The sequence below is a fragment of the Xenia sp. Carnegie-2017 genome, unplaced genomic scaffold (assembly GCF_021976095.1).
Source record: "Xenia sp. Carnegie-2017 unplaced genomic scaffold, XeniaSp_v1 HiC_scaffold_6, whole genome shotgun sequence".
NCBI lineage: Eukaryota > Metazoa > Cnidaria > Anthozoa > Malacalcyonacea > Xeniidae > Xenia > Xenia sp. Carnegie-2017.
Window position 1 is genome coordinate 5,540,693 of NW_025813526.1, and position 25,548 is coordinate 5,566,240.

Sequence of the window (25,548 nt, forward strand, 5' to 3'; positions counted from 1 at the left end):
ATTTTTATATCATGTGTCACTTGCTTTGAACGTCCGTTTGCTCTTGTAAAGGCATGAGCATCGCCGCGTTTACGCATCTCGGTGCCCAAGGCATTTTCTTATCGCGGTACCCCATGACGCACTGTTACTACCTTTTTGCATGAATCGCGGGGCACATGGCATATTTACCACTGTGCGATATCGGCGCTGGTCATAAGTTTGTTCACGCTGTACAGCTAATGATAAACATTACCTTCTATTTAGAAATGGCTGAAAAAGAAGCACGAAATGGTAAAAAGATAAGTAACATTTTTTGCAAAGTTTCTTAGTATCTGCATGTGAAAAGAAATATTGCAACTTGTCTTTATGGCAAAGTGTGAAATGTTCAACAGTAGTTGATACAATTTTCTTAAATCACCATCAACCTTGCTTGAAGGGCAATGGCAATGAAATTTTTTTTTCCATACGTTTATCATAGATAGCTATGGAATACTTAATTTTGTGTTTCTGTATCTCTTTTAAATTTTGTTGTCGAGAAAATTTGACAAAGTTGAATCCTTATCCGCCATTTTTGAAAAAAAGCTTTGCTAAATTATGTCAGAATACATTACTGACGTCATTGGCTGGTATCACTGAATGACACAATATAACATAATAGTATTTTATAAAATATAGCACATTTGTTCACTGGAATTTTAAAACAAAAACAACAGTCGGCGGTTGTTAAGATTAAAAAGTTGTGTAGTATATCACGCTTATATACTTTTCCAATATTTAGTCGTTATAAGACGTAGAAACGTTTATTTTAGCAGATCTTACAACGAGGCTTTCGCGACATACCAAGTGTAAGCCCAGACAACAATAAGCGTGTTTTGTACACTGAACATTTCGTGCAGTAGAAATATTTCCTTTTCCCATATTAGAAACCTGTGACCAACAAAGAGTTTAAGTTTAATTTATTATTTCTATATATGAGTCTGCGAGATTATGTAGTTTTATATAGGTGATAAGCTCTAAGCCGCTATGTTTTGTTCTTGACTGTACAGTTTCGTTTATCCATAAATTTTACGTGCGTGTTTGCGTGCACAATGTAGAAGTACACTTTTCTATTAACTTTATAACTTATGAATGAATACAAGTTTTGGGCGGATCACTCATGCATTTTGATTTTGCGCAGTTCGTGACAATCCTTCGACAATGTATGGCATCGCAATTGCAGACCATAACAAAGAACATCAAAGAGCGTCTGTCTAAGATTAAATTTACGGTATATCGTAATAACATGCGTATTTAAAATGTGTATAACGTCCGTCTGGTGAAGCGAAGCGTTTTCGCATGCCAGCATAAACACAAGCAGGAAATGGTCTTCGATGTTTATTCCCTAAAATTTGAAAAATCCACCTAGAACATCTTTGATATGCGACTAATCGATACAGCTTGTGTATTCTCTCCAGATCCTCATCAGACAGGGGACAGTTTTCTTCAAGATTCCGACACACATCTATCTTTAACACACTTTCTGACAGCATATTGTCCCTAAATTCTTGGTGAGTTGTCAAGCATTACTCTCCTTGAGTTTCTGTTTGGCCTAGCAAAGCCTCATACTCATCGTATTCAAGCGCTTTTTCATGGCAACAAAGACACTCGATTGCCTTTTTCGACAAAGTACAATGTCCAAACTTACACCAACTAAGAGTTTGAAGGCGGCAAGTATTTGCTCATTCAAATTCAGCATCTATTTCATCCTCCGACGAGGACAAGTCGCTCTGCTCACTCTCCTGTTTGGAACCGCTTTCTTCGCTTGTTTCAGCCTTCATTTCAGGTTCATATTGATAGGGCAGAACCTCACTTGGTTCATTTTCGTGTATGTCATCCATTACAGCAAAAAAACCCCGTAAAATACGCTTTAAATGTGTTGTAACGCCGTAAATCACAAAGTATATTGTATTGTTGTTTTCACTGCTCACCAGCCAATGACGTCACTACCCTCGAGATAATTTTATCAAAATTTTATCCAAGATGGCGACATTTATAAAACTTTTGCTGCAAATATCTCAGCAACAAAATATTTTTGAAAAATTTTTTTGCTATTTTAGTTGTTAGACATCACAAAGGTTCAAATATAAGCTATAAATTTTTCGTTAATGTCCTTTAAACGAGCTTATGAGAAAGAATAGTCTCAAAAGAATTGTGTTTATTAACATGAATGTTGTCCAATCAGTTTAATGTGTGTTCTTTGTTTCAGATAAGCAAAACAAACGAGAGAGAGGGGATGAAGGTGAGCCAGTTCTTCAGAATAGATATAGAATTTCAGAAATGTTAATAGCTAAAAACATTTGCATGCAGCTGACTCAAACCTACATAAAATATCTCTTTTATTATGAATCGTCTTAAAGGAGTAGTCAGACCTTAACACAACTTTCACTCATATGAAAGTGTATATTGTTCTTACATCTCTCGCAAAATCCTAGGTTTCCAATTCAAATTTAACTCCAGAAATAATGCCTTAAATGTGTGTATTTTTGCCTCTTCTTCGATCGCCATTGTGTACTTGCAAGCGAAGCCGCAGTCCAGCAGTGGTTTTTCGTCGTTACATCACTGCGCGGTGATCGTTGTCAACATTGGACAAAATATACTAGCAAAACTAGAAATTGCGCATAAGCATATTCATAGTTGCATTTTATTTTCTAAGTTTTTAAATTAATTTGCGCAATGGATACGGATAACTCAAACGATTCCTCTAGTAATTATTCTAGAAGCAGTGTTTCACACTACAAATAAATGATTAACGATCAAAACATGATTCAACCATATGCTTATGAGCCGATTAAAACAGACTCTAGCAACGAGCCTATGCACGACTTCGACGAAGTTGCCGCAGCACCATCGACTGAATCTGTATCGGAACGCAACAGACTTCAGGATAAATTCAGGTAAATACTATTATTTTACTCGTTTCTGCAATTTATGTCGTTTTTGTTTTTACATGTTTCATCGCACGAATTACGCTGCCGAATTATGTTATGCGTATGTCAAATATCACATTACACTTGAGTTTTCAACCTTTAAATATTTTGATATAAAATGATTTAGTTGCTGTTTTACCTGAATAGGTGCACATGTAGCCATTGTGGAAGAATGTGTTTGTTGCAAAGAAATTTCAGCTGTTGTAACAATGAATGAAGACTCAGCACAATTTGAGGGAATAGATCCTCCAGACTGTATTACAGATAATCCTGTTTTTCGAAATCTTTGTTTAAATTATTGGGTATTATACTGGCATAGAGTGAGTACAAACAACACTATGGTTCAAGAGCTGAAGAAGGACCTGAACACAAAGACAAAGACATGTGGCTTACAGGTAACTGGTTCGATGGTGTTGGAATGTATTGCAGGGAAATCAGAGTACCACTACCATCTTGCGCTGTTAGCTGCATTAGAGCACATTTCCCACCACCAGGTCTAGAAGAGGACTTTGTCTTTGAGGGTTTTAAATTTGCTGATGAATAATAATGGTAATGTAAACTATTATAGCCATATTTATAAGTATTGTTAATGATGAATTACTAATAAATGAAAATATAAATTGGATTTAGTAAATGAACAATAAATACAAATTATAATGGCCCCTCTGAAACCAATACTTTATTTGTGCTATGCAAGGATTTTGGTGTACATTATTGAAAAGTGCCTTAGCTAATGAATTTGCATAGCAAAACAAAAAATTGGGCTACTTTACTATTAGAGATTCTCTTATTATTAATTATAAATATTGATATATACATAAATATTTTTGGGGACTATTTACCCATTCTTGATTTATGCTTGTAAAACACTTTCTTTGTTTGGCTTTTCTATAGATGCAATATTTCTTGGAATGTTTGCTGGTAAAGAAAGCTTGTTATGTACATTTTTTACATTAAAACAACAGACATCTTCCATCATACCTTGCACAAAAGAATATGACTTACTCGCCATAATTGGCTTGGCTACCTAATTTTTTCGCCCTTTTGGGAACACGATATTGTTTCCCTTGCTGCTTTCCACATTGAACTAGTGCTTGTTTTCTGCCATGTTTACATTGTGGTCTATCACTGCCAATTTGGTTCTTGCAAGCATACCTTTGTACCTAAAAGTGAAGACGTTGGGGAAGTATTTTAGGAGAAGTGAGTGGTAAACTTGCATATGCTCCATATTGGAGGACTCTCTAGGCTCATTATTACACTGTTCTAACAAGCTCCACACTTCCTACATAGAATATATATTAAAACATCTAATACATAAAGATAAAAGTTTCTCCAAAAAAATGGATTACAATCTTTTAATCCATGCCTGGATTACAAATTTTCAAACTTAAAACATCTAAGTATATAATGCAAGGACAACAGTGTTTAAATTTTGTGAATTACAAAGAACAGTACCTGTCGTCGTGCAATTTTTCTCTTGTTTGGGCTCTATTGCTTGACAACTCATTCCGGTTTCCATTTCACTTAATGGAAATATGGACGGAAACTACCAGGTTTTAACGTCTTCTTTGCTTTCATGTTAAATAGCTCTTTTAAGGAATTTTGAAAACAATCAGGCGTAAAATGCGCGCTGCAAACGTAACATGAATTTGTTTTCTAACAAGCTCCACACTTCCTAAATAGAATATATATTAAAACATCTAATACATAAAAGATAAAAGTTTCTCCGAAAAAAAAAAGGATTACAAATCGTTTAAATCCATGCCTGGATTACAAATGTTCAAACTTAAAACATCTAAGTATATAATGCAAGGGCAACGGTGTTTAAATTTTGTGAATTACAAAGAACAGTACCTGTCGTCGTGCAATTTTTTCTCTTGTTTGGGCTCTATTGCTTGACAACTCACATTCCGGTTTCCATTTTACGAATGGAAATATGGACTGTAAACTACCAGGTTTTAGCGTCTTCTTTGCTTTCATGTTAAATAGCTCTTTTAAGAAATTTTGAAAACAATCAGGCGTAAAATGCGCGCTGCAAACGTAACATGAATTTGCTTTAGGTAGGTTTTCGCGTCTGACACGACTTAGCCACATTCGAGGAAGATTTTTGTTGTTTGGCAATCGGTGAAATGATATTTTGCTACCTTTGGTTTTCTTCCAACAATTGTTACATCCTGGTACCATACAGTAGGGCATTTTTACAATTGTATTAAAATAAAGTGAAACAATTGTGTCTTTAAATCTGTGTTTGTATTGTGATTTGTATTTAAGTATACTCGCCAAACCGTGCAGTGACGTAACGACGAAAAACCGCTGCTGGACTGCGGCTTCGCTTGCATGTACACAATGGCGATCAAACAAGAGGCAAAAATACACACATTTAAGGCATTATATCTCAAGTTAAATTTGAATTGGAAACCTAGGATTTCGCGAGAGAGGTAAGAACAATATACACTTTCATATGAGTGAAAGTTGTGTTAAGGTCTGACTACTCCTTTAATAAGAAGAAGCAAATCAAAAAAAGCAAAAAGGTTTGTTGCATAATTTTTACAATATATCTACTATAAGTGTTTTTTGTACTTGTGCTTAACATAGTATTTATACATGTATGCGAATGCCAATGAATATAGTATAAAAAGCAGCTCCGCAACACTGTAAAATTCAATCTCGCTTTTTATAACAACCATCTAAATGCATTTTGCGAAATGCAAAACTAAGTATTTGTAATGCAGTATTTGTTTTGTTTTGCAATTCTGAGACATGTTTTTTTGTATTTTGTTGGACATGGAAAATCTCTAATGTCTTAATCGTTCGCAACTTTTTAGCATATGTTGAAAAGCTAGAAGAAATCAGTAAGCTTAAACTAATGACACACTTGTTCACACAAATTATATGTTTATTTTATTACTTTATTATTTCAGAATGTAACAGATGCAGTGAGGTGGGGCACGCCCCTGATGATTGCCCTACCAAAAACAGGCGAGGAAGGCGGGGTAGCGGGAGAGGCCGCGGCGGACGGCGTGGTCGTTGCCAAGGGCGTGGGCGTGAGCCGAGTAATCATAAATATTTTTACAATGTAAAACGATTTTCATTAAACATATACCAAACAATAAACATTAAAAATTTACTTGATTAATTAAGTAGTGAAGTTTACAAAAACAGAGTTTTTTAAGCTATATTCGTGTAGGGTAAAAAGAAAACATTCTGATTCTGAAACTATTTGATCAATCAAAAATAAAGCTTATTTCAAAACATTGCAAAAAATAAATATGATTTCCTTTTGTTATCTTACAAAGTTCTTACCATCTTTTGCAGGGAGTAAAGACGTCATCCGTAAGAAAAAGTAAAAAAAATAACTCTAAGAAAATAAAAATATTCTGAAAACATCTTTTTGTGTCCAATCATTATTACCAACAACTATTCATTATCAAACAATAAAATTCGCCTAGATCGGGGCAAATTTAGGTCCCGTTATTATGACCTTGCTTTGAAGCACTAAAAAGTATACACAAAGAAGCCAAAATCATTTTGCTATCTGCTATCCAGTTTTGTTTGGCTTGTTTTTTAAAATACTGCATGTAAGTTTTTTCATTCTTAAGAAATTTGATTAACTAAAACGTTAAAAATGTTTTTTGCAAGCTGTTATTGTAGTTATATGTTGTTTATAATCTATATGATTTGTTCATTCAAAGAAACAACATACAAAACATTTTTCTTCCTATTTGTAATCTTCAGAACAAGATCTTTAAGATAATACTAAACACAAGTATATTGCAGCGTATTAACCTCTTTAAAATCAGGTATATATATACATGTCAGTTGAGTACAGGAAATATTAATTAATGTGAAACTCATAAGTATTTACTAAGCTGTAGAATTACTCCACGAATTTGGGCCAAGAAATAAAACCATACTTGTAATCCTAAGAGCAATATCTTTAAGGCTACGTTTACACGAGACCGGATAAGTTTTCGTCCGCTCAAAAACTTGCACGGGCGAAGGTGTTTACACAAGTCGTTTAAAACTCGAGCGTTTACGCTTTCCGTTTACACACTATTTAGCTTTGTAGCACTTATTAATGGGTAAGAAAGGATTCGTGGGCATTGTTCGTGGGTCGTTTATGAGAAGTGAGAACACTTTATGATAGCTTGTGCACACAGCCGCGCATGTGTAATACATTTCACTTAAAACATGGCGTTCGAAATCATAATTTTGTTTGGAGTGACGAAGAGACTGCTCTTTGATGCGCGTAGTTATCGATTATAAATCTGATAAATGTAATGCTGGTTTCGACTGGGAAACAATCAAGAACAAGTACGAAGAAATACTACAGCGTTTTCGCGCAGCCTACCCAAAAAATGAAACAAGCATGGAACACTATCCGAACTGCAACAATTTAGCTGTTTTACCTAAGAAAAGATATCGCAAAGATAAAGCGTATCAAAGCTAATTTTCGTAAGGCTGTGGACAGTGGTCGAAAAGTGGTGGTGGAAGAGTTGTGCTGGGTCTGTATGACGAATGCTTTGAAATTTGGGCAGGATCTCCAGCAGTTGAAAGTATGCCAGAGGGAATTGAAACCGTTGACCTGGATGGTGGCAATGTTGGAAGCTCAACTCCAAATGTTAGGAGTATCTCACCAACATCTTCTAGTAGTCAATGCGATGATTCCATTGATTTATATGAAAGGAGTGAAGTTGATTTGAGAGTGAAATTGAGAGAAATGCTTCAGATAAACAAGATTTGTCTCACAAGGTCAAAGATATGGGTGAATTCAGACGTAATTTAATTAGAAATCTGAAAGAAAAGAAAGATTCAAAGCTGACTAAGAAGCGATCTTTAGATGAGAGCACAGGCTTCAATTAATTAGCAATTCAAAGGAAGAAGTTGTTCTCAAGAAAAGAGTTGTTGATATGATGGAGGAAGCCAATAGAAAACATGAGAATGACATGCAGTGCTTAAAAGAAAGCATTGGAAATCTCACATCAGCTATTAACAATGGATTTAGTTCCTTGCAAGTGTTCTTTCAACAGCCAATGCTGCCAACTGACCAACATGGCTACAGAAACCATCAAAATGGATATTCGCAATCTTTCCCATCTTATCCAAACTTTGATAGCCATGCTTTACTTTTTGGCTTTTAATAGCCCAAAATTTGTATTTTTCTATACTTAAGCTGTTTTTTTTATTGGAAAATTATTTCTAGACTTCATGTTTTGTGTTTGTAACACTGAAATTGGATTATTCTTATTGAGCTAAAACACATGTCCTTTTTCAGCTAATACACAATTAAAAATATTCATATTATCATCCGATAACTTTAACTAGAAAATTTTAAGTGATTGTTATTGGTTTCATCAATCAAAAAATTTTACAAAAATGTCTCTAATTATTTTCCCACTTTGTTCATCATTATTACCAAGGGTGTATCTGTTTCCCAGAATGCTGGTTGGAATTGTTTTTCACATTCTATTGCTTTGCTTATTTCTTCTTCAGCAACAACCTGCTTTTCCCCTTCACAATAGTTGTGGAGAACAAAGCATGCATAAATGACATATGGTAAATCTTCAGTGTTGATATCCATTTCACGCTTTAATATTCCAAACCTGCCTTTCAGTCTTCCAAATGCACATTCTATGACCATTCTCGCTGAAGAAAGGCGCCACCCAAAATATTGTTGTTGCACACTGTTGCCACCACCTGGGAACTCTTTCATAAGAAATGGAAGGAGAGGATAAGCGGGGTCACCCAGTATACACACAGGGACTGGCATCTCATCATCAACAGTTTGTTTTTGACATTTAAAACTCTCATTTTCACGAAACTTACGGTTAATGTTGGAATTAGAAAATATCCGTGCATCATGTACACTACCCAGCCATTTAATGACCACATCCATGAAACGATATTTAAAGTCACAAACAGCTTGAACATTAAGAGAATACCTGTTCTTTTTGTTAAGGTAATCTGTTGGTGAGGTACTGGGGCGTTTAATGAAAATATGCGTACCATCTATTGCACCCATGCACTGTGGAAACCCATGTTTAACAAAGAATTTTGAGACAAGAGTTTGCGTCTCTTCCTTATTTTGCGGTAGTTTTATGTATTTGGATCCCAGACTTTTTGTCAAAACATGGCATACTCGTCGAACGATTAGTGAGACTGATGATCTCGATACACCAAAGGCATTTGCCACTTTACGATATCTACCCTCGTCCGACAAATAATAGTGTTATTGCCAGTTGCTTTTCAACCGATATAGGTACGTGCATATTAGTAACTTTTTTCTCGAGAAACGGCTGAAGTAAATTGCATAATTTGGTAAAAGCCATTTTCGACATTTGAAAATTTTCTCGCCATTCTTCCTCAACAACAAAACCATTCATGAAATTCGTCCACCATTCGGAGCTCCTTGCTGGTCTCACCCAGAACCTTCGCCTTCTTCCTTTTCGCTTCCCTCTTTTAATGGAGTGTAAAAGCAAGCTGAATTTTTTTGTTTGCATGCCCAAAATGGCTGTCATAGCTGTCAACCGTTGCCTTCGTTCACGCTCTCTTTCTAATGACATTACAACAGCCGGAATAATTTCCAAAGTTGCAACGGAGCTTAATAAAGCCGACGTGAATAAAACTAAAGGAAGTTTTTTCTTCCATTGGTCCATGATTCGTGTATATATGTATTGCTACTACTGTTTTGTATACATCTATATTACCGAAAAAATCAGAGACATAGTGAGGGGTATGGATCGAATCCGATCGAAAAAACAACTGGATTGCGTTTACACAGTACAGCCAAAATATTCATCCGCACAAGTTTTATTTGCTCGCTTTTACAGCAGCACGAATATTCTTCGGATACATGTTAAAAATTAGTACGGATGCGTGTTGTAGTGTAAAGGAAGGGCTAACGGCGCGAGTTTTGAGCGGACGAAAACTTATCCGGTCTCGTGTAAACTAGTTCAAAATTAGGCTTATATATGCATGCCAGTTAAATACCGCGTATATTAACGCGAAAGTCACATACTTATGTTTTTCTTCGCTGTAGAATTGCTCCACGAATTTGGGCCAGGATAGTAAAACATATTTGTAATCCTCAGAACAAGATCTTTAAGCTGATACCAAACACAACTATATTGCAGCGTGTAAACTAGTTCAAAATCAGGCATATTTAGACATGAGTGAAATAATGCTACATGACAACATGAATATTAATTAATGCAAAATGTTCTACCTTTCTCAAGCTTTAGATTCGCTCCTGGACTTTGGGCCATGATAATAATGACATATTTAAAATCCTTGAAACACGCTCTTTCAGATGATATGAAACACAAGTAGATTGTAGCGTGGTTATAAAAAGCGTACTATCTTGAATCCTATTATTGCTGACTCATTGACATTTATATTTAACCATTCTATTACATCTTGTAACTTCCCTAATGATTGGAAAAATGCTAGACTTACTCCATTGTTGAAAACGCCAAAAGAATTTGACAACCAACTACAAACCGATTTTTGTTTTACCGGTACTCAACAAAATTATGGAGAGAATTTTATACCACCAGCTTTATGATCACTTAACAAAATTTCAATAGGTCCCAAATCACTTACTACTTTATTTAGTTTTAAAAGTGCGTCTACTGATTATCAACTTTGTGGTATTAAAAAAAGTCCTAAGCTTACCCCAGCCACAAACAAATAGCCTTGCAATAAATGGTCCACAAATCTGGAACTTATTACCTATTGATATCAGAGAATCATGCTCTCTAACGTCCTTTCAAAACAAAATTGCTGCTCACTCCCAAATAAATTCGTGATGTTTAAATGTAAATATTTACCTAACTTTGTAGTCAATGGAATGTAATTTTATTAATTTAGTATTCCTGTTAAAATTCATTTGTATTAAATTTGCGCACGCCCAAATTGAGAAACAACTCACTTGTTGACAATGGTTAGCAGGTTGAAATAAAATTATTCATTCTTTCATTCATTCCTGTGGTACCTTCACAGTTGACTTTGCATGGCTTTAGATTAAGCTTCACGAATTTGGGCCACAAAAGTAAAGATTTATTTGAAATCCTCAGAAAACTTACTTTCGGATCTTACCAAACAGAAGTATTTACCAGCGTGTTTACTTATGGTATATATATAACTTATATATGTAACTTATATATATATTTGAAAAAAAGACATTTAAATTTTTAAATAGTATTTTATATTTAAAATTATTTACAAAAAAATGAGAACTGATCGACAAAGAGGAGGAAGACAACAAAAGGTGGATTTATTATGTTTCTAAAATTCGCAATATGCTTAAATCTGGATTTAAAAAAGCATTAAGTAAAAAACATTTAGCGTTAAAATCTGCAAAAGCTGCAAGAGCTTTAGCAATATCAGTAATACTGGGTTTTAAAGCAAAAAAAGTGTAAATTCGCCTTTAATGGATAAAGCATTTGAAATTGCAAATAATCAATTGGGTAAAGGTGCATTTAGAGGACAAATGTATGTAAGGGGTAAAAGAAGAGATGAAAAGGGAGGAATTATAGGATTGTTACCATTATTAGGGAAAATGTTTTAATTCATTAAATAAAACATTATTTATGTAAAAAATATTTTATTCAATAAAAATAATATTTATATACAAATTATTTTACTTTCTATTGTGTAAATTGAGAGAATACTAATAATATCTCAAACAAAATTCGTTTGCTGTTATCACATCTATTAAACAATTATCTTCAATACCTGTGACTGGTACAATCTGACACTGACTTCAACAAAATCGAAAATGTGAATTTTGTATTAAACCAAGATGCAAAAAATTGTTTTCACCGCTTTAATGTATTTAATAATCAACGCAGTTTGTGTTATGACAAAAATCGCAAGTTTTAATATATAGAATCATACCTAAATTAAAACAGAATTGTGTAAATTCGAGAGAATACTAATAATATCTCAAACAAAACCTGTTTGCTATCATCACATTTATTAAACAATTATCTTCAACAAAATCAAATATAAGTTTTCTATTAAAATTTAGTAAAATTCTGACATTTACAGTATAACTTTTCAGTTTTTATGTTCTTTTGTATTTCTTTGATTCACTTGAGATAAGCTTTACATATCAGAAAATATTGATGAACTTGAACTTGATCGTAATTTTTGTTTTTTAATTCAACGCCAAAAACAATTAAAGTGCCCAACTTTTTCGAGAATGAAATCTAGGCATTATTCCTAGTATTTTTGCGAAAACAGAAATTAATTTGGTCAAATTGTTAAATTTTTATCATAATATATATTTAGTATTTAATGGCTTAGGAATCTTTATTTTGCAACGGCAAATAGGCTGGTTCTAGCTTTGTTTTTCACTCATTCTATAACCTTTTAATCATAGGTAAACTTTTTTGTCATTTTGTGGTCTATTATCAAAATGTAGATTTTGAGTTCAAAATCTGTTATGCAACAAAATGACAATAATAAAATGACTAAAATATTATAAAATCCTAGATATGACAATATATTTTCATATAATGACAAATTTTTACTGACATTTTCATAAAATATTTAGGAGCATCCACTTAATGACAAAAAATAATCCACAATATGACAAGACAGCTTTATTTTCTTATTATAACTATGTCATGTTTTAATATTAGGTAGCAAATGTGCCACACATCAAGTGCCTGCATTTTGATGTAAAAAACGATCTATTGAAAGATTGTCTTTGATATATAAAGCAAAATTTCTAATCCACAAAATAACAATTAACTACCAAGAAATCATAAAATCCAAAATATGACAATATTATTTCATCTAAATGACAATTTGTCCACAAAATGACACATAGTTCCATATAATGACAATAAACTACCAATTTTTACTGACATTTTTATAAATTATTCAGGATCATCCACTTAATGACAAAAAAGTAATCCACAATATGAAAAGACGGTTTTATTTTCTTATTACTAATATGAGATGTCTTAATTTTAGGTAGCAAGTGTGCAACACATCAGTGCCTGCATTTTGATGTAAAAAACGTTCTATTGAAATATTATTCTCGTGATATATTAAAATAAAACTAATTGTCTGCAAAATGACTTTAATAAACTGACCAAAAAAATCATAAAATCCAAAATACAACAATAATATTTCATCTAAATGACAATTTGTACGTAAAATGACAATTAATCCACATATTGACAAGCTTTACTAACAATTTCAAAAAAAATCAATAAGAGTCCATTGAAGTTCAAGGGTTTATCCACAAAATGACAATTAAATAAACATAATGAAAACAAAAATTTTAAAAATATCCACAAAATATCAATTGATAGAATTGTAAAAGTTTAATGAGATATTTCTTAAGAAGGAAAATTGGGGGTTTTATGAAATTTTGATATAGTTTACTTGAGATGTAATACTACACACATACAAAAAATTATTGCTTTTAACATAACGATCGTTACATTTTAAAGACAAACACATAACTATTGATTAATCAAACAGGATTCAACAAAATTTAATTAAGCTTGGAGTACTAATAAAGTTGAGCATGCGCAAAATTTCTGCAAAGTTTCAATGATATTGATTAAAACAAGGTACACAAGTACACTCTACTTTCCAAGTGTTAAAAAGTGGTTTTTCAAGGTCTGCTACCTTTATGAAGTTTTCTGTCACCACGCCAAATTTTCACAGAATTTGGGTAACTCTAAAAACATACATCAAAAAAAATGCATCCCATGGAGAAATTGCACAAAATCGTATTACGTTTATATGAATACATTAATTCTTGTTAAAGGCCTTTACTCAAAACCAAATTTATTTTATCGTCTTTATTATGTGATGTTCTATTTTTCATGATTGATTAAAAAGTAGGTAAGTTACCATCTTTAATAAAAAACCACAAAATGACAAAAAAATACTGACTTAAAATCAAAATATCCAAATAATGATAATAATTTGTAAACAATATGACAAATATCAACAAAATTACAGTTAATCCAATAAATAACATGAATAAACTAACATGACAAAACTGACCTTTTTTGTGTTTTCACTTACTAACAATTAAAAATCCATGCAAGGACAAATAAAATAATTTTCTTAATTACTCATTAAAATTAAGAGGTCAGGCTTTGATGATAGGTAAGCGATTCAATAAGAACATTACCTTTAAGTAGGCATAAAAATTTTCATAAAACAAATTTACTAATTATCGATCAAAATAAAAATCATCAAAATCACAACTAACCCACAAAATAACAATTTTTTGCTGAACTTCAAAAAAGTTTAAAAATATGTCAAAAATCGATAAATATTGCAAAAAAGATATCATCATGTAGAAAATCAAACGCTCTATTTAAATCTGAATTTTTTTGTAAAATTTTCATTTTTTTATGCCATATCTTAAAAAATTAGTATTAACAGGTTAATTATTAACTATTCATGGCAAATTCTTCCAGTATCATAAAGAGGCAATTATAATGCAACATTCAAGAACTCGTTAAGTAATACCCAATAGATTCCCTTAAATAAAGTAAAATAGAAATCCACATATTTACAACAAAATCAATCAAATGACAAATACATCCTGAGTTTGCACAATTTTTTCCACTAAATCACATCTCAAAATGGCAATTGTCATTTTGACGGGATCCACAAAATGACGGTTGTCATTTTGAAAAATAAAATTGTAATTATGAGGATCGAAATCCACAAAATGACACTATGATCCTGGCCCTAATTAGGACCATTGGAAATTTGTTGATCGATACTTTAATGGCATTTAAGAAGTAACGAGGCCGTCTTTGGTGACCTGCTTTTGCATGAGGATAGTGCTGCTGACACACAATTACATACCTCTTGGGGACGGCTGTATCTCTAAAAGGGGCGGAGTTAAAAAATAATACAAAAAAAAAATCAACAAATTTCCACTTTTCTGAAAAGGCCACGCCCTTTTCACCGCGTGAGCTGAAATTTCGTGGGTGCACTCCCCTGCCTCCCCCGACCTTCCAGTGCGAAACCCTGTCGATGGTCCTACCTCTTTTTTTCTTTTTCGGCAAAGTCTAGGTAGTGTCAAGTAGTTCACTCATTGATACATCTTCTTCATACGAAGACCAAATTTTGAAAAAGTTAACTTAAAATATCTCAGAAAAGAAAAAGCTATTGTTCCCTAAGTAAAATGCGATGCTTAGAATGAATCTGTGCTTTTTTCAAAAAAATTCGATCTTTATGCTGAAATCTGAACAAATTGAATTATTATGGAATTTTGTTGATTTTGGAAATTTGTTGATCTGTGGAAATTTGTTGATTTTTTATGGAAACTTGTTGATTTTTTAAAATGAGTTAGGACCATCGTGGAAATTTGTGGATTTTAAAAATTGTTTTATCTAAGGAATTTTTAATATTGAAGCACCAAACACTGCATGAGTGTTCTAATAACAAATTATTCTTGTGCTATGTTGTTTGATTCATTTTTAGACAAAAACTGGCTGATTTACTTTTTCTTAATTGTCGTTTTACCCTTAAGAGATATGAAAATTTGTCCTTAGCTACCAATGATTGGCATTTCATAAGCTATCTAACTGTGTGTTTTTTTTCAAATTTGGGAAAATCTCAATAAACTACCTCCAAGACAAAAAATGTGGAATATTGTTGATTATTTGGAAATTTGTTGATTTTTTACTTTTTTTGATGGAAATTTGTGGATTGAAGGGAAATTGTCTTTAAATCTTATTCAGTTTTTACAAAAATGGCCATGTGCGTGTGTCTATGGTTATACAGACTTTGAGACTTTGCCATACAGACTTTGAGAAGTATCTGTCATATTGATCCTATTTTTTTTTAAAAATATCTTTTTTATTTGTTTAATATGCTTACTTTTCAAGATATGAAATTTTGTCCTTAGCTACCTATGATTGGCATTTTATAAGCTATCTAAATGTGCTTTTTTTTACAAATTTTGGGAAAATCTCAATAAACTACCTCCAAGACAAAAAATGTGGAATATTGTTGATTATTTGGAAATTTGTTGATTTTTTACTTTTTTTGATGGAAATTTGTGGATTGAAGGGAAATTGTCTTTAAATCTTACTTTCAGGAGTATCTGTCATATTGATTCTATTTTTTTGTAAAATATCATTTTTAAAAGTCTGGATTCTTTTAAAAGTCATCAAAATTACATGGTTATATTTTCCATCTAATAATCTTACAACATATATCATTTTAAAATGTTTAAGAAAATATGAAATTGATTTTTTCCAAAAATATAAAATTTTAAATGGTCCATATCCCCCCTGGATTTTTTTAACAGTAACCGAAGTTTCATAGTATATTTGGCATGTAGTGTTCTTACATATGGCTTTAAGATGTTTAAGAAAATATATCTTTAAAACAAGTTTCTTCTAATAATTCTGTAAAAGCTCCTGGATTTCTTCAACAGTCACCGAAGTTTAATGGTATATTTGGCATACAGTGTTCTTACATATGGCTTTAACATGTTTAAGAAAATATTAAACTATATCTATAAAACAAGTTTATTCCAATAAACGCCTGTTTTATAAGTTTCACTTCCTTTTTCACCTGGCAGCCATATTGGAAACACCTTGTTTTGAGAGAGGAGTGTTTTTGGTTCGTTTGGGGGAATCTGAAGCTTTTTCGTTAGCTTTTTCTAATAATTAGCAACATAAGGTATGTAAGAACCTGCTTGATACGAAAATTTAAAGTTTTTCATTTAAAAAGAGGGTAAACTTTGACAATATCATTTCACTCCATGTTTTTATTTTTTCATCTTTGTATTTCAACTTCCATTTGAAAATTAAAACTTCATCTTAAGCATGTAACGTGCTTCTTATGCTTGCAACTGCTTTTTATTTGGTTTTTGAACTTTGTCAATCTAGTTTGCAGTGTTTTTTTTTTGTCATCATTACTACAGATGATATATTGTTAAACTTGTTGTTAAGTGTATACCCTTCCGAGTCCATAACTCATTTGTTTAATCGTTTTAAGAAAAGAACACCATGCTATCTTCTTTATCATTACCAAATCTAGGCAAATGCCTTTGAGCGTCTCGAGCCGCCATGAAATCCAGGGGGGGAAAATTGACTTTCTTCATTTTTTCCAATTATTTAAAAGTGATACTTATTTACTTAAACGTTTTAAAGCCATATGTAAGAACATTCAATGGCCAATCTAACCATTTAACTTTGGTGACTGTTAAAAAAATCCAGGGGGGGAGATACAGCTTTAAAATTTGAAATTTTTGTAAAATGTCAATTTCCTATTTTCTTTAATGTTTTAAAGGTATATGTAAGGACATTCAATGGCCAATGTAACCATTTAATTTTGGTGACAGTGGAAATAATCCGGGGGGAGATAAATCTTTAAATTTTTTTAGCAAAATTACAAAAAAATCCATTTTTCATCTTTATTACTTAGGAAGATGTCAGCAAAAAAAGTCAATGTAAAACTTGTCTTTAATGAGATTGCTGAAGATTTGGACATGATCTGACAGGGTGAAGGTGATTGTGAAAGATACAGACTTTTTATAAGTCTTCCGTGACCGAGATGACTTAAACTTTAATGTCCCAATGGGTTTTTTTACAACGAATGAACATGAGGAGACATTGCAGTTAATTCTTGAAAGATACAACATTACCAAAGCCAGTAATCTATTTGACTTTGCATCTTCGGTGCTTCTACCTGAAGCACTCATTAGAATTTATGGAACTGCCAACAATTTCAATTACAAAAGGCAAGCAAATTTGTTTATAGAAAAAGTGGCGATCAACAACATCAAAAGAGGAGGGAGAGATTATTCAAACATCATCGAATGAAGAAAAAGAAGAGGGTGAACTGTCATCAAGTAGTAGCGAAGAGGTAGTTTTGTAACTAAAAAGAACAAAGCTTTACTATCTATGCTTTTTTTATATGAAATATGTTTTATTTCATTTTTAGGAGATTTGTGACAGTCCAACAAGAACAAGGCACAAAATGAAAAATATTGCTTTTCATTTTGAGGTATTTTTATCTATTCAATTTTACATTGTATGAATAAATTTAACAAACCTTTTTCCAAAAGGAAAGTGATAATGAGCCTCCCGAAAAAAGAAGAAAAGAACTGGAATGTGAAACTGAGGAAGAAATTGACGAAACGCCTGGGGATGACGTGTCTTCAAATGGAGAAGAGAAGGTGCTATTTTCGGTGTCTTTCCCTGATTTTGTATTTTTAGTTGTTACACATTTATATTTGAAGGAAATAGAAACACTTTCTGAAAGTAAGTATTATTCTGACAAGAAGAACAAAAAGGTAAAAAACTTTTTTAGATGCTTTCATTTGAAGTTTTGTCAATTTAATATTTTAATTATTCAGTGGCAAAGACGATACAAGCGATGCCCTCAGTGCAAAGGACAATTCAAGTATTTATCATCTCATTTAAAAAAATACCACAAAATGTCCAAGCGTCGTGCACAAACGTTGGCCTCAAAGCACAGAGCTTTAAAAGATAATCCAAAATCTGCAAGACAACGAAAAACTAAATGTCCTGTTATAAACTGTGAAAAAACTCTAATTAGACTTGACAAACACCTAATTAATTTTCATCGCTTTCAAAGGGAAAGTGAAGAATATAATCGGTATGACAAAAAATTCTTGTTAAATGAGCATTCTCTATCTAACCAGTGGTGATGTCATTACGTATTCCACTATTTTGTAGTTACAACAGACAAGCCATTGCTGCAAGAAAATATAAAAAAGATGAGTTGAAAATGAAGAAAACAATGGCAAAACGACGGAAAGAAAGAAGCAACTACGTAAATTACTCACAGTTTGTACCTCATGAAGAAGAACAACAAAACACAACAGAGGATGATGATGTCGAACAAGCAGTCCAAAACATGTCCCAAAGACCAAGGAAACCGAAAGATGAGCTTTCATCGGAAAGAATAAAAAGAATAGAAAAACTGCCTCTTATCAAAATGTTTTACCAATACTTGATATCATTTGAAGGAAAGTTCAGAAAACCAAGGGATGCATCAGATCATTCTCGTCGGATTTGTCGCTTGCTTTACGAGCTACAAGATGAACCAAATGACGCATCCATCTTGTGGCAAGATGAAAGCTTAGATCAGCTAAGAAATTCATTCTTCCTTGGAAACGATCTCTTACAAAAGCCAAGGGCTCCAAACACGCTAAAAACATATGTTGTCTCTCTGAAGTTATGGTTGAAGTTTATGCTTGCCAGAAAAGTGATGATAAACAACATTTTCCCTCAGTTAAATTCAGAGCAATTTGAATTAATTCAAAGTGCAATAAAAAGATTGGAATGTTGGCCATCTTCATTCAGAACGGCTAGTCAACAACGCAAAAATGAAAATAGAAAAAAAGCAGAAAAACAACGGCTGAGGTCAAAGGACTTTGAGAAGTTGACCAACACTTCAATATTGAAAGAAGTGAAAGGAATTTGTGCTAGAGCACAAAAACCTAACTACTACATTGAAGTGAATGAATTTTGCACAGTCCGAGATTATCTCATGTTAATGCTTGTCCTTGGAAGTGCCCAACGATCCGGGGCACTTGCAAACTTAACTGTGGATGAGTTTGAAAAAGGGGAATGGATAGAGCACACTTATGTAACAAAAACACTATTACACAAGACACAATCCTTAGGTCCCGCAAAGCTATATTGGGACAATACCCTAAAATGCATAGCAGATGCCTACTTAAATAACATGAGGCAAATTTTTGCTACATTGTCTTCTCATCATCGTCCTGAGCCTGGCAGAAGCAATAGTAGAGGTGCATTTTCATTGCCATTTCTGGAAAAGCTCTGGATGAGAGCCGAAGTTAGTAGAAGGCTGATAGAGTTCGGAAAAAGTTGAACATAGACTTACCTGGAACACTGAAAAGTAGTAACTTACGCAAATCTATAATATCATTGCAAAGAGAGCAGCACTCCACCATAACAAAAGATCAGTTGGCAAGACAAATGACGCATGATGTGAGGACTGCTGAGAAATATTACAATGTGTGCAACACCGACCGAGAAGATGTGAACATATCTAAAGCCATTTCAAAATTGACCACTAACTTAAAGGAAATTGCTGATCATGAAAGCAAAGATGAAGAGTCAGAAGAAATAAATGCAGAAAAAATACGTCAAGAAGCCTTGCAAGTACAGGAAGAACAAGTTTCAAAAGATGAAGAAGAGTGTGAATCATCACAAGTCCAGTATTCGACATGTAAAATGAAGCCTTAACACCTGCTGAAAAAGCTGAGACTTGGGTTGAAAGCCACTTTGAAAGAATTTCTCCAAAAATTGTGCCTTTGGAGGCAAGAGTAGTTATTGCAAAGAGAAACTTGTTTTAGCAAGAAACTTCCTCTAAGTCATCATCTGTATCATTGAAAAACGTTTAGTGAGGCAGATTTTCAAGCTATTCAAGAAGCAACATCACACCTGCCACCAAGTAGTATTACAAAAGACATAATCCATGCAATTGGTGAGTCCAAGGACTGTCAATATTACCAAATTTTGAAAAAATACACTAGACAGCAACTCAGGGATAAGTTCAGAAACATAAAACGAGCAAAGAAGCGATAAGGAAGGAATGTGAAATGTAAATTTTTATGTAAATAATATTCATATTTTGATATCATATATTTAAAAGTTAGGCTATTTGGACAGAAATATTTATGTTATGTTAATTGAGGTCAGTACATTTAGAATGTATTACATTAATAGAATATTGGTAATATGTGACTAACTTTGATCAGCTAAAAAGAATATTTTGAAGTACGTTTTATATTATATTTGTTATTATAAATGACTTGTACAACAAAAAAAAATTCTTAAACTTGTAGATCACTGTTTTATTCAAGCTCATAAGCATTCGTTAAAGGCAAACTGCACCTATGAAATGGAAATCAAAAATTTTACATTTCTCTGGATTTACTACTTTTCAGCGTTCCACAGCTTTGCTTGGAACCCTGGAAAATAGTAATCTGATGAAATGAATAAACATGGAAGAAGCCAATAACGGACTTAAAAAGAATAAATTCTTCATACAGACAAAAGAGATATTTCAAGAGCAATGTTAATCTCAATTTCGTAGAAATATTAAGGTAAGAAAAAATAAATTTTCTTTAAAAAAATGAATAAAAACACTTTTTCCTTAATAATTAATCCACATTCAACAAATTTCAAAAAAAAAAAATTGAAATAATCAAATTTCCACATTCCACAATTTTCCAAAAATATAAATAAACAAATTTCCACAAATTTCCACAAATTTCCAAAAAAAAAATTCCAAAAAATGAGATCATCAAATTTCCAACTTCAACAAATTTCCATAGTGGATGTTATGGAAATTTGTGGACCGAAATCCACAAATTTCCACGATGGTCCTAGCCCTAACCCTAACCGATATTTTTGTATTATTTAACTAAAAATTTAATTTAGAAAAATTTAATTAAAGAAATACCAAGATGTCCAACACAAGGACCAAACTCAGAAGCCCCAAATGGCATTCCTCATCACTAACCATATGGCTGAGCGCAAGGATGCCGGAACGGCAAAAGGGCAGGAGGGGCAAGCCTTTGTGGAAGGGCACATTAGTGAAATATACTAAAAATAATCTAATAGTGATAAACAGCAAAGAGATGTGCTACATTCAATACACTGTACAGAAGCACATGTCCACAGTGTTGTCGATGAATATTAACGATAATATAACTATCAAACGATGTACCGTCACTAATTTACAATTTGTCATCACTCGTGTATTGTATTTTCCAAAGTATTTAATTCTTCTTTCATTTCTCTGTGAAAACTCTTTGGCAATTATGTCTATTTCCACCATATCCATGTATTGCTTCTGAATATTGGAGAACATAATATCATTCAGATGATTTCCTTCAGTGTTTGAGCGCAGCCATGTTTTGAGACGATGCATTACGCTGAATGTACGTTCGCACGGGGCAGATGAGAGTGGCACTGTGTAATATAATGTCATTAGTTTGTGGATCTCTGAGCACCTTTTCTTGGCTGACAGCATGGCATTGAATACCTCTGCTATTGTTGAAATACGCGTGACTTCTGTTATTTCTTTCTTCTTATCCGCGTTGTAAAGCCCAAGACCTGTAGGAAGATCATCAAGCTGCATTCTTAGAACATCTTTATCAATCAAGAATTGCTTAATCCATCTAAGGATACTCCTCTTTCTTTCAAAGAGTTAAGTAACAGTTCCTCGATACATTTGATCTGGAAAAGATCGTCTTGCTCAAATCGCGATCGCAGACCTGAGATGATTGCATCAATGGCTTGGTAAGTACGAGCTTTGCATTGGTGTTATATTCACACTGTGTTGTAAACTGAGGCATCTGTGACATGAAGGTTTTCTGTCATCAACATTTCTTTATTATTCATCCATCTGGGAACTTTTCTTAGTGTAGTGCCAGTGCTAAAAATTTTCACTAGATTCCAGTGGAAACGACATCATAACATGAAAAACTTTCTTAGCGTCATCAAGTGTACGCTCAAGCTCTTCTTCCCTTCTTATCACATGAAGATGTTTCAGGATATGTCTTATTGAAATTAGAGCATACTCAGCTTAAATATCAACCGCATGGAGCTCTTTAGAAAGCTTCTCGAGTAAAGCCAATAGCTTTCTTGTTGCGTTTAAATCAAAGATGACAATTAAGGAAGACAGTTGTCACCTTAATATTCCTATAATCTTTGCTTTTGTGTGTGCCGAAATGCTAGGATCTTCATGCAATTTTTCAAGGATTGCATGTAGTTCAGCCGATTTCTCGAAGATGACGTCGCAGCCTTTACTCTTGTTGTCCATCTTGTTGTAGAAAGACTTTGGAGTCATAGAACTTTGTAATCGTTTGGTCCTGGTTTCATTTGTAAAATCTGCCTGTATTTCTTTGAACAATAAAATACATTTTGGATGGGCACTTGCGATTGCATACAGGGATTGGCATAAATCCAGTGATGTAGACAATAAATTAGATTGCTTAGCTGCATCCTGTATAATAAGTTCATTGCAGTGACTGAAACAATGAACATAAATTGCGTTTGGTGTAATATCTTCCTTGAGCTTTCTTGCCAGGGATTTCATTGCTGAAGCCCCATCAAAGCCCATAGGTGCCATTTTGTGACCTTCCATGCCACACCTGAGAAGGTTGTCTTTGGTGTAGTACAGCAATGCATCAGATGAAATTCCTTGCAAACATTAATAAATTCCAACAAAAACTTCTGATACTTCGTAATTATCATCACAGGTCTATACTGAAGAGAAAGACAACTGTTCCCTCTTAGACACGTCTGATAATTCATCAGCCAGAATTAAAAATACTTCTCTCACTAGAATTTTAGAATATCAATGAAATGTCTTCGAGCATTTAATACAATCATCTGTTTCTGGTCGTCCAGGATGTCGTGTGCAGTTTCGTATCAGTTCTCGTTAAGTAAAAGTTTTAGTGCCTTGTCGTTAATAGCTTTATCAAGATTGAACTGATGAATATTAGATTCAAAATCCGATCTACCTCTAATCGCTATACCTTGGCGTAAGAGTGTTTTTAATGTTTGAAGATGTGAAATTAACCCTTTCCGCCTTAACTGCTGCGTTTCAAGAGCAAGCGAACTGTAGGCTATGCTAATAGAAAATTGCCCTTTCTCTGATGGGGCACAAGCTTCTTTATGAGCGCAACTGTTTTCATGTTTGTTGAATTTCGCACAGCTTTTTTCCAGTTATCAAATCCAACTTCATAACTGCCAAACACTCCCTTTATCTTAGAGTGAGTAGAACAAATTTTGCAAAATCCTTACTTCTTGATTGTAAACTAACCACTCAATAATTTCGAAACCATTGACCATGGAAATATCGACCATGCTTCACATTACTTTCCTTGTCTTTACTTGTAAAGTCTTTCTTAAAGTCTATCAATATTTTACCAATGTCATTTTCATGCATATCTTTTCTGTTTCACCAATCAAACTTTTTGGTTTGGACCATTTTTGTGACTCACAGTCCCGAGACTTTCAGTATTGATAGAGTTATTACAGTGTCAATTCTGCTTGTTAAAGAAAAATCAAAATCATAACCTGTGTTTCCTTTTGCAAACAGCGATGTTATTTTTGATTGACCCAGTTTAGCTTTCTCTAATGCTTTTGCTGAATCTTGTTTACATCTTTCCGCTCTTGGCATTGCAGAAAAGGCGATAAGATGCAAACATATCCCTTTCAAAGTCAACAGTGTTAAGATGACTGAGCCATTTAAGCCAGCAGATGTTTACCATTAAAAATATCTTTGCTATACGTCATGTTGCTGGCACTTTTGGATTTAATAGTAATGAAAGGAATTTGCAAAGTAGTGTGATCTTTAGTTGTTTACATTTAAAAATGACTTTTCACGGTTAAGTAGTTTTATCTTGGATTAAAACAATAAATTTTCAACCTGTAGGGCACTTTTGCCCCCTTGCTTATCTCCAGAAAAGGCAAGGAGTGGCCGTTGCCCCCCAGTTCCTGCGTCCCTGGCTGAGCATGCTTCTTCCAAAAATATCAAATTATATTGGTTTTTACAAAACATTGCCGGAAGTTACAAATTCAATATGTCAGATCAGGGTGCAATCAGGATTTAGCTGCTTGTCAAATTGGTTGTCTCTGCCATATTGATTTTTCTATAAGTAAATTATATGAAGTATTTCATTAAGCCAAAATGCAAATGTATTATATACTATATATAGACCAAAAACCATGACCAGCCCACAATTTAAAGAATTATAATATAAAACAAATTCCGAAGAAACAAGACATCTTGAGATTGCAAAATATGAATCAAAACTAGACAAGAAGTAAACTGTAAATTTTCGACTTTATTTCAAAGTCATCCTCAGACAGAATGATATTTAAAACCAAACATACACATATATATTTACAACGCATGAAATAAGTAAAGGGAAATAAGCAATAGAAACTAAATAGTGTGATATTGACAATGAGTTGGAAGAGGTGTAGTATTACAAAAGGAGGAATTGAAACTGCCGACCCGACTGGTAGAATGAGTGTGTTATAAATTAAGAAAAGAGTTGTAATTCTTTGCTAGCCTTAAGTCCCGTCTTTAGAAAAGGTTTGTTATGTTTAATGAGTAGTGCTTCAAGAAAAGCAAGAATGTGGTAGTTGCTAGATTTGGTTGAGTGAAGTATTTATAGTTGTTGAATACAAGGTTTTCTATAGGAGAGGGAGTTCTGGGAGGTGGAGGCAGATAATTGACTTGTGAGAACTGGTTTTGTAGAGATGCCAGGAATTGAGAATTTCGCCTTCAGAGAAATAATGGCCAACTGCACTAGAAGAGAGTATGGTTGCATGTTCTCTGAGCCGTACAGACAGGTATCTTTGTGTCATACCGATGTAGGTTTTATCACAGCATGGGCAAGTTATTTCGTATATAAGATTACTGCGAGAAAGTGAAGGAAGTTTGTCCTTGTTAGAGACAAAATAGGACAGTTTTAGTGTCATAAATAGTAATAAATTTCACGGTTGAGAAAGATGTTTTTGTATTTTCTTAAAACAGGATTTTAAGAGGAAATCGCCATGCATGCCAAGATAAG

General features: G+C 33.3%; 3 protein-coding genes across 3 annotated transcripts; 2 read left to right on the forward strand and 1 right to left on the reverse strand.

The window, feature by feature from the left end:
• Window positions 1–202: 202 nt before the first annotated feature.
• On the forward strand, window positions 203–6,386 carry LOC124457721 (nucleolar protein 10-like). Its single transcript, XM_047007914.1, has 4 exons — window positions 203–270; window positions 2,225–2,257; window positions 5,867–6,021; window positions 6,261–6,386. Exons 1-4 carry the CDS (start codon window positions 219–221, stop codon window positions 6,324–6,326), a joined length of 306 nt encoding a protein of 101 aa, XP_046863870.1. The 5' UTR covers window positions 203–218; the 3' UTR covers window positions 6,327–6,386.
• A 1,945-nt stretch (window positions 6,387–8,331) lies between these two features.
• Window positions 8,332–8,967, reverse strand: LOC124456992 (protein ALP1-like). Its single transcript, XM_047007291.1, has one exon. It carries the CDS (start codon window positions 8,965–8,967, stop codon window positions 8,332–8,334), a length of 636 nt encoding a protein of 211 aa, XP_046863247.1.
• An 8,560-nt stretch (window positions 8,968–17,527) lies between these two features.
• On the forward strand, window positions 17,528–19,817 carry LOC124456993. Its single transcript, XM_047007292.1, has 6 exons — window positions 17,528–17,629; window positions 17,712–17,816; window positions 17,895–17,957; window positions 18,019–18,246; window positions 18,310–18,572; window positions 18,653–19,817. The coding sequence occupies exons 1-6, from the start codon at window positions 17,528–17,530 to the stop codon at window positions 19,815–19,817; spliced, it is 1,926 nt and encodes a 641-aa protein (XP_046863248.1).
• The last annotated feature ends 5,731 nt before the right edge of the window (window positions 19,818–25,548 follow it).